The sequence below is a fragment of the Anguilla rostrata genome, chromosome 10, assembly GCF_018555375.3.
Source record: "Anguilla rostrata isolate EN2019 chromosome 10, ASM1855537v3, whole genome shotgun sequence".
NCBI lineage: Eukaryota > Metazoa > Chordata > Actinopteri > Anguilliformes > Anguillidae > Anguilla > Anguilla rostrata.
This window is the reverse complement of record NC_057942.1, coordinates 1,190,158-1,209,648: the sequence shown is the minus strand read 5'-3', so window position 1 is coordinate 1,209,648 and position 19,491 is coordinate 1,190,158. Positions and strand designations below refer to the sequence as shown.

General features: G+C 53.0%; 1 protein-coding gene across 1 annotated transcript in view; it reads right to left on the bottom strand.

Moving 5' to 3' along the window:
* Positions 1 to 19,210, bottom strand: part of clip1a (CAP-GLY domain containing linker protein 1a) — a 46,705-nt gene extending 27,495 nt beyond the window's left edge. The window contains exons 1-3 of the mRNA XM_064297499.1: positions 18,768 to 19,210; positions 3,444 to 3,705; positions 823 to 1,391 (exon numbers count right to left, since the gene is read on the bottom strand). Of these exons, the coding sequence (XP_064153569.1) occupies positions 823 to 1,391; positions 3,444 to 3,531 (657 nt within the window). The 5' untranslated portion in view covers positions 3,532 to 3,705; positions 18,768 to 19,210. The remainder of the gene's footprint in view (positions 1 to 822; positions 1,392 to 3,443; positions 3,706 to 18,767) is intronic.
* Positions 19,211 to 19,491: the final 281 nt, after the last annotated feature.

Below are 19,491 nucleotides of genomic sequence, written 5' to 3'. Positions count from 1 at the left end.
GACGTTGCGCACACACACACACACACTAGCCTGAGAATGCAGCCAGTCAGGTCTGGCACCACTGCACACACATGACTCAGACTGGAGCATAACCGGCCTCCTGTACTGCAGGTCGCTCTGAAGAAGGGAGGGGAATGAATGCATGCGCTGGAATGTGCTGCACTATAATGCAATAAGCTGTAATGCAACACAGTGCAGCGTACTGTATAGTATGTAACACGCCGTATTGCAAAGTGCTGCACGGACGGCACGAGGGCAGTTTGTTTTTGTGTTTTTGTTTAGTTTGCAGCGCACACTGACCGCATTATTCCACTCCCGTCTCTCACTGACACGACACAACACGCCATAAATCTGCCCAGAGGCACAAAGGGACATATGTGCACAGCACCCAGAGCAGCCGCTGCGCTCCCATAGGGCACATTACCCCCTCCCACCCACCCCCCCCGCTCAAACGCACAAGCAGGCGGCGTCTGTTCCTGACCCACAGCAGACTGCGAAAATGCTGAACCCAGCAACGCTCAGCTCAGTGTTCAGTATTTCAGCACACGATGAAACTGCCTGTGTGTGTGTGGACATTATTTCAGTATACTCTTCACTAAAGCATACTCACTACTTTATTGAGGTATACTCACTGCCTTATTTCAGCACCTCTTACAAACACCTCCCTAGTTCCTCATTGTAGGAGGTCTTTCCACACTCCCCCCCCCCCCCCGGATATGTATGGTACTCAGGTACTCAGGTGAGTCCCTGCCCTGGACCAGGACGTCCCACAGCAGCAGGAGGGGCTCCCCTAATCGGACGGCGGGGGGGTGGAAGACTCACCAGCACTCGGTCGCCCATCTTCAGCTCTCTCTCTCCCTTCTTCACCGAGCCTGTTTCCGACAGGTTGGAGACCGACTCGCTGCCCGCCCGCACCAGGCTGGAGGGAGGGGCCGACTCGCTGCCCGCCCGCACCAGGCTGGAGGGCGGGGTGGCCTTCTTAGCGGCGGGGGTGGCGGTGGCGGTGGGGGTCGCTGGGGGGGCGGGGCTCGCCGCGGGGGCGGGGCTCTGGGAGGCGGAGCCGGAGGGCGTGGGCGAGGCCGCTCGGGACGAGGGCGCGGTCTGGGTGCCGTTGGCCTCGCCCTCGGTGCGGGACAGTTTGGAGGGGCGGGTGAAGATCCCGCGCAGCGCCTCACACTGGAAGTAGCGCACCCCGGCGACAGAGCCGTCGTTCTTCCCGATTGGCTCGTCCAGCACAATCCCCGCCCACTGGCCCGGGGCGAACTGCGTCTCTCCCAGGAACTGCACGAAGCCGGGCTTGTTCCCGTTCACCCAAACCCGCTCCCCCACCTGGAAGCTCTCCCCCCCATCCTCGGCCTCTGCGGGAGGGGGAGGGGCCGACTTGGGCCCTGCTGGAGGGGGGCAGAGATAAATTAGGCTCATTTTACTCCGTTTCTCTCTCGCTGTACTCAGCCTGAAGCTCTGCGGCCACTTCAGTGCAGGTGTGCAGTATCACACTGTGGCAACATCACCCTTCCAACTGGAGAATCAACGCATGAGTGCACTGGAAATAAACACACCCTTTAAAACAAAACAGATACAAAACAGAGGAGAGAGAGAGAAAAGAAAGGGAAGAAAGGAAGGGAGGAAGCACACCACGCTCTCTTCCGAAGCAGAAACGTGTGATGTCAGCGGCTGCCGCTTCTCCCTGGGCAACGCCACAGCCAATCACACGTCACTGCTGGCGCCCTAACAGGACAAACTACCCAGCAGCCCCTGGGGCCGGCGCCTCTCTGGGGAGGACGAGCACGCTATGAATATTCTGACGGGTGCACGGACTGAGCCACAGGTCAGGAGGGCAGTCATGCCTGATGGGCTGGTGTCACGGAAACGCCCGTTACCCACGGTTACGTGCGGAGAGGTCAAAGGTCGCCCCTGCTGGGTGAACCCCAGCATTGTGTGCAGGAGAGACAATGGCACAGAGATGAAAGGAAGGGGGACCTCCAAAAACATCAGACCAATGGGAGCCTCCCCCGCCCCCATTGTATAAACAACCCATTTCATCCTCAATTGCACTTTAAAATCCCATTTAAAAGCACACATTTATGCTCCTCTTAATTTTTATATCACATTAGACTGTTCCATCACCATTTTACATAGCATTTCTGCTATGCTGTAGTTTTGAAATTTTATCTCCCATTACCATATTTAATCCCCATTCTGTGAAAAAAGTGGGGCTTCATTTATGTATTCAAGGCGCTATATAAATAAAGGTGTTATTAAACGTGCAGAACCACACAGCAAGCGGCTTCCATGATCAGGGTGCTGAAAGCGTTTCTATCTGTCCTGATTTAACAATGAGAAGCAGCCCGTCCAGCCTCCACGATCTCCGCAGAACAGGGGAGCGCGTGGAGGAGAAAAGGCCCGCATGCGCAGGCCTGAACGCGCCCCTGAACGCGCCCCTGAACGCGCCTCCTGCAAAGGACACCTGAACTGAGCACAGGCGCGCTTAATTATACCATCAATTTTTAATGCATCAAATGAGCGCTGGAAATTGGATTAGCCTATTCTTAGCTCGCGCTGGGGCTGGGGCAAGAGCAGCGCACAGAGCAGCACACAGAGCAGCACACAAAGTGCTGGAGCAGTGCGTTCACCAGCCCACACCCGCTAAAGCCGCCGTCTTCAGCTTCCAGGACCGAAACACAGATTAAAAGGCCAGTCCTAGACTACATCCAATACCCCACAGGAAACTCTGCTTTAGTCCAGGGACTAAATTCAGTCTGTGTCCCTGAAACCGGCCCCCAGACGTTTTCCTCTGATTAGAAACTTTATTTTAAACTTCCATTCTCCACATTCAGCCCATCAGCAGCCGCCGACGCTCAGTGGGGCGGTTATGAGTCCAGTTAAGAGCGGCAGCCACAGCACACAGGGGGACAGGGCAAGGAGGAGAGCACAGGAACTACTCGTTTTGAATACTGAGGAAAGCAGATGCGTCCTTTCTGCAGAAATTGAACGGGTGTCTAAAGAGTTAAAACGTCTCAGAGTAAGTATTTGCCCCAGGAGCACCTCAACGCCGAGATCTGCAGAGTCAGCAGAATTCAGCCGCTTGCTTTAAACCTGCAGCCCCGGAAGGAGGAGTGTGCTCTACTGGCCAATCAGAACTTAAACAACGTACACAAAAAACCAGCAATACATGCACATACATGTACATGTGCGCACACACACGCGCACCAGCAGACGCAGACACACACACGCACACTCCCTCACACACACTCACGCACACAGACACACTCTCACACAACCAACACACACACCACACTCTCACACTTACACACACTCACACAGACACACTCTCACACTCACACACACTCACACAGACACACTCTCACACACACACACTCACACAGACACACTCTCACACTCACACACACACTCAGGTCAGAGGGGCGGGGCTGCTCTCTCACCAGCAGGGGGGGAGGTCTTGGTGGCGGACGCTGCGGGTCGGCCGATCTTGCTGGGCGCTTTGAGGCCGCTGGGTTTGGCTGCGCTCATGTTTCCTCTCTTTGTGTAGCGGAATCCGCCGTCCGTCTGTCCGTCCGTCTGTGTGTCACTGGGGCGCGAGCCCTTCCCCAACCATCGACTTCACCCCGCTCTCCACTTCAAGAAACAAAAAAAAGAAAAAAGGAAAAAAAAAAAGAAAAAAGGGGTACACCTGAAAGAGAAGCCCTGCAAGGAGAGAGAGAGAGAGAGAGAGAGGGAGAGAGAGAATGTGACATTGAGCCAGAAGACGGGACAGGAGGTGAGAAGGGGGGGGGGGGGCTCTGCAGCCTGACAATAGAGCCCAGTATTCCCAATGGGACCATTATTATAGCCCACATACTCACCCCCCCCCCACATACAAACACAAGCTTATACACACGCGCACACACACACACACTTTAATACTTTCATTCATGTCCTCACACTCCCGCTCACGCACACACACACACAGTCTCTGTCCAGCCTGGTTCTCCTCCGCCCACTTGCCCTTATAAACTACAGCACGCTGGAGGCAGCCGCATCCACAGCTGGCCGGAATGATGACAAAGGAAGACTAAATAAAGCCAATAGAGATTTTTACTGATTAGAACACAGACGACTATTTCACACTGCATTCATTACATTTAATCTCATCGCTTGCATGGCGGGGGGGGGGTCACAGTTTCTACTGCGGTAGTTTTAGCCACACGGCTATGAACCCCCATTTCAGTCAAAACCAGAAAGAGGAGCTTCTGCTGCCCAATCGCCTGCCTCCCCAGCCTCAGAGAACCCCAAATTTGGCCCGTTACCCAAAATGCACAGCACTTTTCATCTCCAGCACCTCTGCGACAGTCACTGACCAGCAGATACGCGCATGATTTTTTTTTTTTTACATTTTATTAATTTATCTTTAAACATGACCCAAGCCCTCTGCCCCTGGAGGAGAGATTTAGGATCTGAAAAGCAGCTTGTTCCTGACTAATGAAGGAAGCATCACATCCCTGGTGACAGCACAATGGCACGGGTTGGGCTGGCTGGGGGTTGGGGGGGCACGTGCTGAGGGTGGGGGGCGGCCCGCACGGCGTGTGGCAGCAGGCTGGAGGGGGCGCATGAGCGGAATATTAAACTCCAGCCCGCTGGGACAGCACTGCCGGCCCGAGCAGCGACGCGCAGGACCCGGGGCGCTGGACCGTTTCACAGACAGCTGAGCCCCCGCTGCACGCCACCCGAGGTAGCACAGGCGCACGAGAGCACCAGAGCGTGGCACGGCAGACAGAGCACCCCGCTAACCCGCAGCAGCACAGAGCGCACAGAGCAGCACAGAGCAGCACAGAGCAGCAACGAGCAGCAACGAGCAGCAACGAGCAGCACAGGCACCAGCACACACCGCTGCTCTGACCGCTGAACCACATCATCGCCCCCACCAAAAAGAGCAGGCCTGGCCAAGGGGGAGGGGCCTCCACACAGAGCTCCGCCTCTCCGCCCACTCAGTCACTGTGACTCTGATCACCACGCTGCATCGCTGCGGGTGCCTCTGACCTTTCTCACTAGCCCCGGAGATTAAGCATTAACCCAACAGAGCCCAGCACTGCCACATTCTCAACCTGCCAGAAATGCTTCAAGTTCAAACAGAATCTGAGCACGCGCTGATGGAAAGGAAATGAATAAACGCCTCCAAAACAAGCAAAACTGTGCGACCCAACTGGAGAGCTGCAGTCTGTCTCAGTGGAATGACGGTGGTGTAATCTCACATGTGACTCAATTCAGTTGATTCTCTCGCCGCCCTGCCTGCAGGCCTGGGGTCTCGGCTCAGTTCCACGGCCCTGCTGTTCAGGGCTTTGTGTGTCTGTATACAGGCCAGCAAGCCCAACACTTCAGACCTGTGTACTGCTGGCCTAGGACACTGTTAGGACAAACACCGTTTCTCCCCCACCATACAGAACCAGTGACACAGCCCTCTATAAATACAGAGAAGGAAAGAGACCGAGAGAGAGAGAGGGAGGGGGGGGGGGGATAGGGTGGAGAGAGAGAAAGAGAAAGAGAAAGAGAGAGAGATACCTCTGGTAACCCCCGTCCTTATTTAGACTGAAGTTCTCTCTAATGCTGAGAAGAGTCGTTATTATTGAAACCGCAATTCACTGAGAATTCCAGAAGAAAATTGCAAGACCATTTCAAACCTTTCAAGGACTTTATTTTGTAGTCTTATACTGGATTTAACTGTGTAGGAAGCTTGGCTGCACTCCAGCCAGCTCAATAACACTCTGTCCTAAGCAAACGGGAACACTGAGGTCGCAGAATTCCACTGTTCAGGATACACAGAGAAAATTCGGTCGTTTATAATGCATAAAACAACCTCAAAAACTCCACCATAGGGAATTTCCCCAAATCCAAAAACCCCAACACATGGAAATCTATAGCTCACACAGTGGGACACATTCAGTCTGTTACCCCAAGAAACCTAAAAAAAAAAAATGTGGGAAAAAAATACTTAAATAAAAATATACATTTAACTCAGGAAAAATCAAGACACACATTTTCCAAGAGCATGACAGCAGGGGTTTGAGCCCACAACCCCAAATCCAGTGCAGAGTTCAGTTTCTGTCTCATATCTGTTTATACATTATTACTCAGGCAGGGCTGAATTATCCTGTAACTCAGAGAGGCCCAGTGAGTCCAGCTCAGCTCTGACCCCTGTGAAGCTGCTGGAGCTCTGAATAACTGAAATGACTCACCGCTGCAGTGGACGACTCCCAAACTATTTCAGAAGGGGGGGGGGCGGGCTTAGGGGCGCAGATCTGAAAGGGAACGCTGAGCCTAAACGCTGCCCGACACCCCCGCCGTGACCCGGGACTCTGAATCGCGGGACGGAGCCCGTCAATATTTAGCGTTACCAGGAGGGGCGGCGTGTCAGACCCCGTCCCAGACCGCTCCCGCCCCGCAGCAGCATCATTCTGCAGCCTTTAAAACAAACGCTGCGCCCCCGCGCTCCAGACAGACATGGGTCTCACAGCGGGGGCGCGGGGGGGGGGGTTCCTTAGGGAAGATGGGGAGAGTTTGGGCCCAGCCAGGAGTGTTAAGATGGGGGGGGGGTTAGGGAGAAGAAACGGTGGATTATACAGATTATACAGTTTGCCCATTCGGCCTGTCCCAGCTGATTAGGGGAGCGCACCGCACCAAAATCAGCTGACCTGACAGGAGCGGGGCCCTCTCAGAACCTCGCCGCACCACACCCACCACCCCCCCCCCCGCCCCCACCCCTTCTACGCCTCCACCTCCCGGGAGCAGCAGTAATGCCCCTCATTTCCCTTCGCCGACTGGTGCGTCAATCACCTAACCTGTACCACCAGTCGGCGAAGGGAAATGAGGGGCATTACTCAGCCCAAAACAAGAGCCCGAAAGAGAAAGCAGAGGGAAAAGCAGCAGCGTTCTGACTGATGTACAGAGTGAAGGACACTCCAGTGCTGATAACATTACACACGCAATTACTCAGCCTCAAATGCCCCCCCAATCTAAAAACAGCATTCAGATCATGCACCCCAACGCTCTGCACCCCAACGCTCTGCACTCCAACGCTCAGCACCCCAACGCTCAGCACCCCAACGCTCAGCACCCCAACGCTCTGCACCCCCCACACCCAACCCCCCCCCCCACAAGCAAAATGTGAGTGACCTGCCCCTGACCCCGTTTCCAATCCCCTCATCAGGCAAATGAGAATGCATTACTTTACATTACATTTGGCAGACAGCTTTGATCCAAATGCAAAACCCTGACCGTCAGCATCTCTGACCTCTGCAGTGTCATCGATTATCTTCTCCTGGCTGCGCTGGCTGAGCTTGTGTTACGCAACACGGCGCGGCCTGTCAGACCCACTGCAGCCTTCAAAGGGCAGGCCATCCCTCCTCCGCTCAAGGGCCAATCCGCTCCAGGATTCTGCGCCAACTTCTGCCCTTCATTATTCAACCAGCTCGAGCACAACTTCATCGGACATTTGTGGAAGCAACAGTTACAGGTGCAAACTACAAACTAAAAGGCAAGATAATTGGTTGGAACAAAAACCAGAACCTTGACCAGTGGAGTTGTGCCCCCATACTTTAGCCTCAGTAATGAAGGACCTCAGTCCCAAATCAGATAGTCTGTTCTGTAAAAACTCTCCTAATAACATTTTTTTTTTTTTTTACAAAAAGAGAATATCAGATTTGATTGGTCAGGGTGTGAGGGTGTGAATTTAAGCACAGAATTGTCTACTTGATGAAACAGGTTTTATGATGTATTTATGCAATACTGTGCTTGCTTGGAGGCATGCTTGGTATCCTGAAAGTGGAAAGCCAGAATTTCCCCCCCCCCCCCAAAATATTTACAAAAGCAGAGCTATCTAACTCCTTAATCCAAATCCCTGGCATCATCCAAGCATGCAGTGGCCACTGGACCTGGGAGCACATTACGTTGCGTTCCTTACCCCTTACCCTACACTGCCGCCCCACAGCACACGCTCACAGCCCCAGCTGAGTCAGACGCATTTCCTGCCCCCTGCGTCAGACCCGCGCGGCGCTGGCCAGGGCAGCTAGCCTGCCCTCCCCCAGCACAAACAGCAGCAGCAACCCAACACCCCCGCTAACCCGCTAACCCGCTCCCCGGCCAGCGGCCAATGGCTGTGGCCCCCTCATAGCCAGGGGGGCGTGTCCCTGGCCGGCGGCTCTCTCTAACGGGGCACAGACCCTGCCGCAGCCTGGAGATCAGCCACTCAGGACCCAGGCAGTGAGCTCACAGGGGGAAATGGATACGCCGCTTTCAGAACCAACCGAGCTTCACATGTGACTCTGCAGGTCACAGGATTCTTTTAACGCACGCACGCACACACACACACACACACACACACACACACACACACACACACACACACTCTCTCTCTCTCTCTCTCTCTCTCACAGCCTAGCTCTAGAAGTTCCTGCGGCACCAAGAGCCGCGTTTCCACCGCAGGAACTATACCCCGGAACTAGGAACCTTTTGAGGAACTCAGTGCGTTTCCACCGCAGGAACTAGGGTCTAAATTTAGTTCTGGGGGCTTTGTTTTACCCCCCAAAACGTTCCTGCTCGGGGGGTAGTACTTTCCGAAAGTACAGGAACCTTTTGGGTGGAGCTTGCAGCGCTGAACATTTCTGATTGGTCGAGTACTCGTAGCGTTTGTGTTGTATTTATTTTCCGCCATTACCCGCCATGTTTGAAAATATGCAGCGCAAACCAATTTATTTTCATAATAACTTCAAATCAGACTTGTATGTTATGCGGCGCAGTAGCCTACTTTTGGTTATAACCTGTCAACGTCTTGGAATTATAACGTGTGCTCTTCTGTTCTTTTCTTGCTTTAGTATTCGTTTTATAAAATGCTAAGCATTCGTGCTGGGACAGCATATTACGTAGGCTACCAAAACATTCAAACGGATTAATTCGGTTGCTGAATATTTTCTTCCGGCTTTTCTTTGTTAGCCCGTTGTAATTGACTCAAAACGTTTGATACAGTTATGTGAGGTATGCGGTAGTTCTGCACGATTAACATTGGTGATACAGTACAAGCAAACTGGAAATCACATGCCGCACTTTTTATCCGGGTAAAATAACAGGTTAATTCTAGTAATCTTCGCTTCAGCTTTTTCAGACTGCCGTAATTTTACTCAATTTTACTGCCATTTTTCAATTCCACGAAAAGACCAGGAAGACTATGGACTCATTTATGGTGCATGGTTCGCATCTGGAGGGCACACGTCGCTGCTCGGCTAGCAGTAACTTCGAAGGAAAGCAAACGGTGGCTGTAGCCTACCACTACTAATTTACATTTTCACGCAAGTCCGAGTTTTCGTTCTATTCTTGTCATTTTGCGATTAGCCTATATGGAATTGACGACGAGAAAGTAATAAAACAGCTAATTGTTTACAACGTGTGCATGTTTTCTGCTGTTAATGAATGTGTTTGAGAGGATATATGAAAATCAATAAATACAAAAGTAACCATATATAGTCATTGTTGGTAACCCGTTGTATATAAGTGGAATAAACCCCTCCGGGCTGTCCCGGTTATTAGAAAATAATGTAGGCTACTTCGGTGGTAGTATGGGGTTACAGAAGAACTCATATGACAGATGGACCGACGACAACGTCAGTGGGCTAATTTACCTAATCTTCGCGGTACTTTAGACCCCGGTGGAAACGCAGACAACCATTGGCTGAAGGAACCTTTTAGTTCCTGGTAAAGTAGTTCCTGGGACTGAAAGTTCCGGGTAATTTTGGTGGAAACGCGGCTAAGGTGATCCAGGGCAGGAATGTTTTCTGGCATTCCACTGAAGAGAGGGAGCAGGGAGGGAGGGGCCAGGTCAGTCCTGGGGCGCGCACTCAGGAGAGAGCGAGAGGGGAGGGGGAGAGAGAGAGAGCGAGAGAGCGAGAGAGCGAGAGAGCGAGAGGGGAGGGAGAGAGAGAGAGAGAGAGAGCGAGAGAGAGAGAGAGAGACTCCAGCGCTGTGAGCCCTCAGCATGGGCGAGCTGTAACACCTCCACCTGCACTCTGCTCTGCTACACACAGCCAGCTGGGGGAGGCCCCAGAGTTCCCACAGCAAACAACTCCAGACCGGGACCAAATATTTATCCCAAACCACCCTTCACCCTTCAAGCGCCAAGAAAATCCGGGCAGACGTTCATTTTCACCAACTTTCAGAACAACGCTGCTTAAATAATTTTTTTCAAACATATAATAATACGATTCTGGCTGCTCGTCTGATTCTGGGACTATTCTCAGGGCCCTGCAGGACTGCTTTTAACTTTCAGCAGCATCTGGAGCAGGGATCCCTGCCCTGGCTCAGGAAGGTCACATGGTCTGCTGGTTGCCTTGTTAGCTTAACTGATCAAATGAACTACTGCTAACACAGTTAACTCATAAGGTGAAGACAAAAACACACACATGCTGCTGCATGTACATACGTACACACACAAGCGCACACAAGCACCCTGCTGCACAGACACACACAAGCGCGCACAAACACAGCACAAGAACGTGTGCGTAGGTGGCAGGGTAGCATAACAGACAGGAAACAGGGTTTCAGGTTCGAGTCCCAGGAGGGGCACAGCAGTTGTGCAGTTAAGTAACGGTGCCTGGGATGCATGCGTACACTGCGTCCTCCTGGCACCTCCTGGCCAATGAGAGTTTATTTTAAATTAAATCTAAGCTATCATTGGCTGAGCACTGGTGCTGCAGAGCACACACTAACACAGCTGACAGCTGGGCAGCCCAGCCAGGGGACTCCTGACCATCTGCAATCCATACTGGCCTTCACCCCTGCAGCCAAGGGGGGGGGGGGGGTAAACCACTGCACTGTGCATAAGAGCCCAGAGGAAAGCACGGAAGGTTCCGGCTCCCTCGCCTCCGTGCGTGTGCTTCAGCTGCTTCAGCTGCATCAGCTGCTTCAGCTGCTTCACTGCCGCGCGGCAGACCGGGGAGATCACACCGGTCGCCTTGGTTACGATCTGCACAGGGCTCACTTGCATGCGATGCCGCGCAGGACACATCCCAGTCGGGACCTCCCACCTGGAGACGCGTGCCGCAGGAGGACGGCAGAGCACACGCCTGAGGACAGGTTCACACAGCAGCCCTGCTCCGCGGGGCTGTGGCCGTTAGCGTTAGCGGACGGTGGGGCTGTGGCCGTTAGCGGACGGTGGGGCTGTGGCCGTTAGCGTTAGCGGACGGTGGGGCCGTGGCCGTTAGCGGACAGTGGGGCTGTGGCCGTTAGCGTTAGCGGACGGTGGGGCTGTGGCCGTTAGCGTTAGCGGACGGTGGGGCTGTGGCCGTTAGCGTTAGCGGACGGTGGGGCTGTGGCCGTTAGCGTTAGCGGACGGTGGGGCTGTGGCCGTTAGCGTTAGCGGACAGTGGGGCTGTGGCTGTTAGCGTTAGCGGACGGTGGGGCTGTGGTCGTTAGCGTTAGGGGACAGTGGGGCTGTGGCTGTTAGCGTTAGCGGACAGTGGGCAGGTATGAAGCTCATCAGCCCTGCCGTTTCACCTGAGAGGATCAGGCGACCTTCTCAGGTGACGAGCCAGAGTATCGACTGACCTGCATTCCACGAGCCCAACTGGCCAATGGGAGCCCTGGAAATAGACTGTTACCGTGACAACAGCAGCCACACACAGGAATGCATCGCTCTCTCTCCTGGTCTTTTTGAAGACATTAGTTTTGTTCTCCCCCAGACTTAAAAGATGAAGTCCAGCCTCTCCTATTTGCTCAGAGGCACATTCACACAGGTGCTGCTCTGACACAGGTAACTACAGAGGAACAGCTTCAGCCAACAGCCACCCCAGCTCTGCTCAGCCTGCAAAGCCACCGATTCATCAACCTCTGCCACTGCAACGGGGTCAGGCTGCAGGGTCTCCGTCCAATCAGACGCCAATTAAGGCCCTGAGAACAGGGTGTGGGGACTCTTTATCCAATCAATGACCTGAATCACAGGTGCCATCGAAACACACAGAAATCCAGCCGACACTACTCCCCCCTCACCCTCACCCCCACCCCCACCCCCACCCCCAGAGCTGGGTCTCACACATACATCCAGCACCGAAACACAAAGCAAACAAATCAATTACAGCATTCCTAAGCAGCTGGTTACAGCATTTCCAGTGTATAATAATAGGCCATCTGTTCATGCTAAAGGGTCATTTGTTCAGCCTGCGGTTACATGCCAAATCGCAGCAAAGATCATGACTGCGGACCTCCTGCTCTCCCTCGCATAATTCTCGCCTCATTTGCATATTCTCCACGCTGCCATGTTAATGTTTCTGCCCGGCAGGAGCGAGGCCGTTTAGGAAGGCAGGAAAAAAGAATCTGCTGCCACAAAGGACTCTGGGATGCCTGAGAAATGTGGGTCCTGTGATGAGACTGGATACTGAGAGCCTCGTCTATGACAGTCTTGGAGGGCCATCGTGTCCGTTGGTTTCTCTCATTTCTTACCAATTAACAGCCAACATATACTGTGGAAATCAGTGACTTGAATTAACCACTTAAGTGGTGAAACGCAGCAAACACCAGCAGACATGGCTGCACTGCAGGACTGGGGTTCTGGGTCCTGGTTTTAGGATGCAGATGGAGAGAGCACAGGGGTGACAGTAACAGCACCACTGGACCGTCCCACTGCTGAGCTCACGGGTAAAGGGGGCGGACCAAAGAGGGGACACACCCACCCTCCAGGCCACACCTGCAGGAGGGTGGCCTCTTCAACCAATCAGTCACTTCCTTACAGAGTTATTAAACAAACATTTAAAAAAAGCTACAACAGAGCACTGCACAAAAAGGAAAGAGACTCCCTCAAAACCCTGAGAAGGCAACCTTCAGGGAAGAGCAGCCCAGAGGACACGAGTACCAGAGGAAACAGAGCAGCGGGTTCGCCGAGGGCTGCTCTCTTCAGCGGACGGTTCCCACGGTTACGCTCAGGGGCAGAAGGGTGTGGCAGCACGGGAGACACACCCAGCCACCCAGCCACACCCCGCTGTTCTCTTAGCCACAGGGAAAACTCGAACTTCTGCTTTCTCATTTCACTGCGCCTCCCTCCCTCCCTTCTCCCCTCCCCACCCCGGGCTAAAACACTTCTACGCCTCGTTATTCTAATGGAACATTCATCTGCGCCACTCAGCTGACGGCTAAGAAAATCAGAAAGAAATGCTTCTGTAATTTTAGGTAGATTAATGTACCCCAACTGCTATATTTGGGGTTCAACTCACCCTTTTCAAAACCACCAGCAAACAGAGTGATTCCAAAAAGGAAGCACACTTAAGCCAGCTTCCTCTGTGCACATTTAATCAGAAGCAGCTTAAAATGGCTCGGCGCTTTTCAGGAAGGATGTAGAGCAGCGCGTGGGGGCTTCTGCGGAACGCTACAGACCGTCTCCCACTCCGGCGTGTGCAGAATGAGCTACAGACCGTCTCCCACTCCAGCGTGTGCAGAATGAGATACAGACCGTCCCCCACTCCAGCGTGTGCAGAATGAGATACAGACCGTCTCCCACTCCAGCGTGTGCAGAATGAGCTACAGACCGTCCCTCACTCCAGCGTGTGCAGAATGAGATACAGACCGTCTCCCACTCCGGCGTGTGCAGAATGAGATACAGACCGTCCCCCACTCCAGCGTGTGCAGAATGAGATACAGACCTGAGATACAGACCGTCCCTCACTCCAGCGTGTGCAGAATGAGATACAGACCGTCCCTCACTCCAGCGTGTGCAGAATGAGATACAGACCGTCTCCCACTCCAGCGTGTGCAGAATGAGATACAGACCGTCCCTCACTCCAGCGTGTGCAGAATGAGATACAGACCGTCTCTCACTCCAGCGTGTGCAGAATGAGATACAGACCGTCCCTCACTCCAGCGTGTGCAGAATGAGATACAGACCGTCTCCCACTCCGGCGTGTGCAGAATGAGATACAGACCGTCTCCCACTCCAGCGTGTGCAGAATGAGATACAGACCGTCTCTCACTCCAGCGTGTGCAGAATGAGATACAGACCGTCTCCCACTCCAGCGTGTGCAGAATGAGATACAGACCGTCTCCCACTCCAGCGTGTGCAGAATGAGATACAGACCGTCCCTCACTCCAGCGTGTGCAGAATGAGATACAGACCGTCTCCCACTCCAGCGTGTGCAGAATGAGATACAGACCGTCTCCCACTCCAGCGTGTGCAGAATGAGAGGAGATTCCCCGGCCGCAGTGACACAGCCCGCACATTCCAGAGCTCCCATCACGATTACGCATCTGAGAAATCTCGAAGGGAAATTGGGCGAGAAGCCCCAGTATGAATGAGACCCTTCTTCTCAGGCCGCTGGGGTTCGGTCTCGGTTCAGGGTTCGAGGACCTCTGGGGGGCTGGTTTCAGCACAGCTCATAATGCAGGATATTTACTTCCTGGTTACAGGGGGGGGGGGGGAGGGGGGGGAGAACCGCCCTTGAGAGTGGGAATAGAGGCAGAAAGTTTGCAAAAGCAGTGCAGTGCCACACATCCACCCAAGCCTGAAATCCCCTGAGCTAGCCCCGGCGCTAACGTATGACACACATTCACAAAAAGCCCTCTACGGCAGGGCGAAATACTGCCCAGAGGAAGAGGTGCCCGGATTCAGGGACAAAGCGTACACTGTGGCCCTGCAGGATGGTTTACTGCCCATCAGACACGACCCAGCTCAGCCCCAGCTGAGGGCTTAATGTGGGCAAGAGGCAGCCGGACACAGAGCAGAGGGCCTCACCCGCGGGCTGGGACCCTAAGGGGGGGGGGGGGGGGCAGCCCGCCAGCACCAGCTCAGTCATACAGCAGTGACAGTGCGGCCCTCCATTACTCCTGCCTGACTCAGCATCATCCTGCTTCGGCCAGCATCGGCTCAGTCATACAGCAGTGACAGTGCGGCCCTCCATTACTCCTGCCTGACTCAGCATCATCCTGCTTCAGCCAGCACCGGCTCAGTCATACAGCAGTGACAGTGCGGCCCTCCATTACTCCTGCCTGACTCAGCATCATCCTGCTTCGGCCAGCACCGGCTCAGTCATACAGCAGTGACAGTGCGGCCCTCCATTACTCCTGCCTGACTCAGCATCATCCTGCTTCGGCCAGCATCGGCTCAGTCATACAGCAGTGACAGTGCGGCCCTCCATTACTCCTGCCTGACTCAGCATCATCCTGCTTCGGCCAGCATCGGCTCAGTCATACAGCACTGACAGTGCGGCCCTCCATTACTCCTGCCTGACTCAGCATCATCCTGCTTCGGCCAGCATCGGCTCAGTCATACAGCAGTGACAGTGCGGCCCTCCATTACTCCTGCCTGACTCAGCATCATCCTGCTTCGGCCAGCATCGGCTCAGTCATACAGCAGTGACAGTGCGGCCCTCCATTACTCCTGCCTGACTCAGCATCATCCTGCTTCGGCCAGCACCAGCTCAGTCATACAGCAGTGACAGTGCGGCCCTCCATTACTCCTGCCTGACTCAGCATCATCCTGCTTCGGCCAGCATCGGCTCAGTCATACAGCAGTGACAGTGCGGCCCTCCATTACTCCTGCCTGACTCAGCATCATCCTGCTTCGGCCAGCATCGGCTCAGTCATACAGCACTGACAGTGCGGCCCTCCATTACTCCTGCCTGACTCAGCATCATCCTGCTTCGGCCAGCATCGGCTCAGTCATACAGCAGTGACAGTGCGGCCCTCCATTACTCCTGCCTGACTCAGCATCATCCTGCTTCAGCCAGCACCGGCTCAGTCATACAGCAGTGACAGTGCGGCCCTCCATTACTCCTGCCTGACTCAGCATCATCCTGCTTCGGCCAGCATCGGCTCAGTCATACAGCAGTGACAGCGCCCATCAACAAAGGGCCTCAAAGGTCACCCCCCCTACAAGAAGCCGATTGGGACAGAGACAGAACACCACAGCCCTCCCCCTCAAACAGCTTCACAGACACCCCAACTTAGCCAGTTACAACCACAGCGCCGAGTCCTTAAGACATTACTCCTCACCAAATAACCGCACAATCACACGCATGAGTTTATCAGGGCCAAACTCATTAAAACCCAAAGTGACTGTGCCACGGAGCCCAACGGCAGCACCAGGAGCCTGCAGCCTGCGCCGCCCCGATGTTCCTGCATCATTTCATAAGACTGATTAGTTAAACAGCGCACAAGCAAGCCATCCAAGCCCCCTGCTGCTAAATAAGCCTGTTTACAGGACCTAATGGACCGAGCGCTGCGTTAAGTATATCAGACCGCTTTGTTATAACGCAGTAAAGACGCAGGGGGCACACCATTCAAAAAGCACTTAACAAAATACAACAGACTGGAAGCTCATTGCCCCTCTTCCCCCAAACACTGACATTTTTATCATCCAATAATCAAGCTTCTATTAAGATTGGATAATGGGCCTCCTACTGCTCCCGAGAATAAAAGTGCCGTCCAGCGTTTATCGAGAGCCGGAGAGAAATTCATCCAGAGAAGTGCTGCGATTGGGGATCGGTCCGCTCGTAATGCATTAGGGAAGATTAATCGCACGAAGAGCACGGACACAGAGATTCAGAGTGCGTTTTCTGCTGCCTCACTGACACAAACGTCCGACCCAACGCAGACCTCCGTCCTACGAACCCAGCCCACACACACACAAACAGCTGGGCTTTCATTACGCCTGGCGGAGCAGCTCTCTCAGAGTTATGATCTGCACCCCTGGCCCTCTGCGGAAGGCTCCGGTGTTCCCTGACAGGGAAAGCCTTATATGCCAGCCACAGGACGGGCGCATTTACGCAACCGTTTCTCGACACAGACCCTGGGGAGTGTTGCCTGTTGACAAGGACACAATTAGTCAAATGTAGGCTGCTTAATTCATCAGCGGACTTAAGCAACTTCTACAGTCTGATATATGCTTACGGAAACAGTGCAGGTGATGCATCTCGCTCAAGGGTATAACAGCAGCGCTCTCCACGGGACTCTAACCCGAAAGCTTTTGGGTCTCAAGCCCACTTCAGTTACGCTACACCGCCACTCCACAGCGAGATCGATGAGACGGGGCAGAGCGAGCGGAAAGCAAGCCGTCGCCGCCACCTCTGTGTGACGCTGACGGGACCCGACCGGGCCGCAGAAACATTACCCAGAATCCCACAGCAAACCGCAACCCCCGGCTGCACCAAACGGACCTCCACTCTGCATCCATCAGAGGCTCCGGCTCCGTCCCCGGACGACCCGGGGGGGGGGGTGCAGGTAAGGGGCTCCGGAGAGAGTTCGCTGTTTTTTTTTTTTTTTGGAGGGGGAGGGCACCCTCACTGCTCCCAGGAACCTATGGGACGGTCTAACCTGGTCAAGCACACTGGCGCCATCTGAACAGTTTCCAAGCACAGCAGGGCCCTAATAAGTTTGTGCAAAAACGACTTCACCGTATTTCACGTCGTAGGACCAGGAGCAGCACAACGGCTACACTTCCTATCAAATAAACGGTTTCATTACAATACGTACCACTATCCTCACAATGACATCATTACCTTCAAAGAAATACGGCACACACAGATCTCTTCACTTTAAATGGTCCATTATAACTAACCGGTGGGTCGCCTGACAGAGGAGGGGTAGAGAGGCAACTGAAGAGTTATTAGAGGGAGATGCGGGGTAGTAACTTTACTCCCGATGATGCAACGTTTCCCAGTTTAGAGTGGCGTATTAAAAGCTGTAATGACGCGCTGGGGTGATACAAAGCGAACACGGAGGTGTAAAAAAAATCTAAAACGGTATTACCGTAGCATGCGGGATAAAACTACAATACATCTGTTGACACGACGCCAAGTCGCTCAGACGAGAGCGTGCAGCTTTGTTTTTCCAGCACGTGTCAGACCGACACGCCGGATATTTCTGGGGCTGGTGGACTGCGCCCGGTCAAAGCAGTGAGGTGGCACATCTGTATATCATCAACTCACTAGCTAAACGATTCACTACTAAAGGGTGACGTTAAATCTACAGTGTGCCACCGTTTAACCACATGAAACAAACTAGCAAGCCAGTCTGATACTCGATTAAATACGAGCCCTAGACATTGACAACCAGGTAGCTTGCTACGAGGAAAGATAACAGGATTTGGCTGGTCTGCTCTAACTAACTTTGTCACAGTCGTAAAAACTAGCTAGCTACCCACGCCAACTCTCTGCCATTAACCAAGTTCACCAGCTACTCAGAACAGAGTAACTAATGTTATTTAGCTTGCTGTGCGTTCAGGAAGTCATTCGGCCACTGACACATGGACGACCTACGATTTGCCGCGTTTTTTATAATTCGCTAGCAAGCTAGGTTAGCTACAAACACAGGGAAACTGCAGGGATCTGCTGTGAGACAGTACTGGAGACCTACCAAAGACAGTCCAGATTTGGTACGTTAGTTATTTAACATTAGCTTGCCATCTTGCTTGAAAGGTGCACATTACTTGTCAGCTCCAATGTCATGCCCTAACCTTTGTAGAAGGCTCTTCAGCTTCGGTAAATGTGAAGGGGAATGAAACGCAGTGTTCCGATACTTAAGAAAATCAAGTCTTTTATAATCTTTAAAGCCCTTGTTTTGACTTGCTAGCGGAGGCCCGAGGAATAGGCGCTTTCAGTTTCTCCGGTTAAGCAATCCTGCCAGCAACTCCCTGTGTTCGTTCCCCTTCTCGGCTTCACGGTTCAGTATTACTTCAAAAAAGAATAAGACACACTCAAATCGAACATGGCGAGACGCGGTTCCACATAAGATAAAAACTCTCTTACCTCGAATGTTTTCGTTTAGTAAGCGGCTTTCTTTTAAAGGCCAGACGCCGTCTCTCTGGCGGACCTTCCGATTTCGGTTCAGCTCGTCTCCCTCCCTGCAGGTTACGCTCGGCTCGCGCTCGCTCCCAACGCCTTCACGCTCTCCGCGAGGCCGACAGGCGGCGCGGTGACGTCACATACCACCACGTGCCGTATTCTCGCTCGCTCCGCCGTGCTGTAAACCGATAACTTCACTCACTTTAAATGCGAGATCCTTTCATTTCTTTGTCTTGGAGAGTTTCTAGCCTGATGCGCCCCACGATATGCCATAGGTAGCTCTTATAAGACTACTGGGAAACGCTCTCCTGCTTTCCCAACCAATTCTGAACATTAAATTGATGTCGATTTCACGTGACTATCGTTTTCTTAAAATATGTCGAGAAAAGAATTTTACATTGCAAACGAAACTGATTAAAGGTGTTTGCCATGGGGTCTGATCCTGAAATATGCAATATTTTTTTAAAAATCATTTTTATCCTGTTTTAAAGCATTTGTCTAACCGCGATCATAACATAATTACATGAAATATAGTCATGCAAGTAAGAATGCTGAGGGCTGTACGCTGATATTATGTGTTGTATGAATATGCGCTATTGAGGACCAGAATCTTGAGTTGTTTTCTCAAAGGGAGAGGGGATCTACATGAAAAACGTAAGTCAGTTTGTTTTTTTTCAAAGGTGCAGTA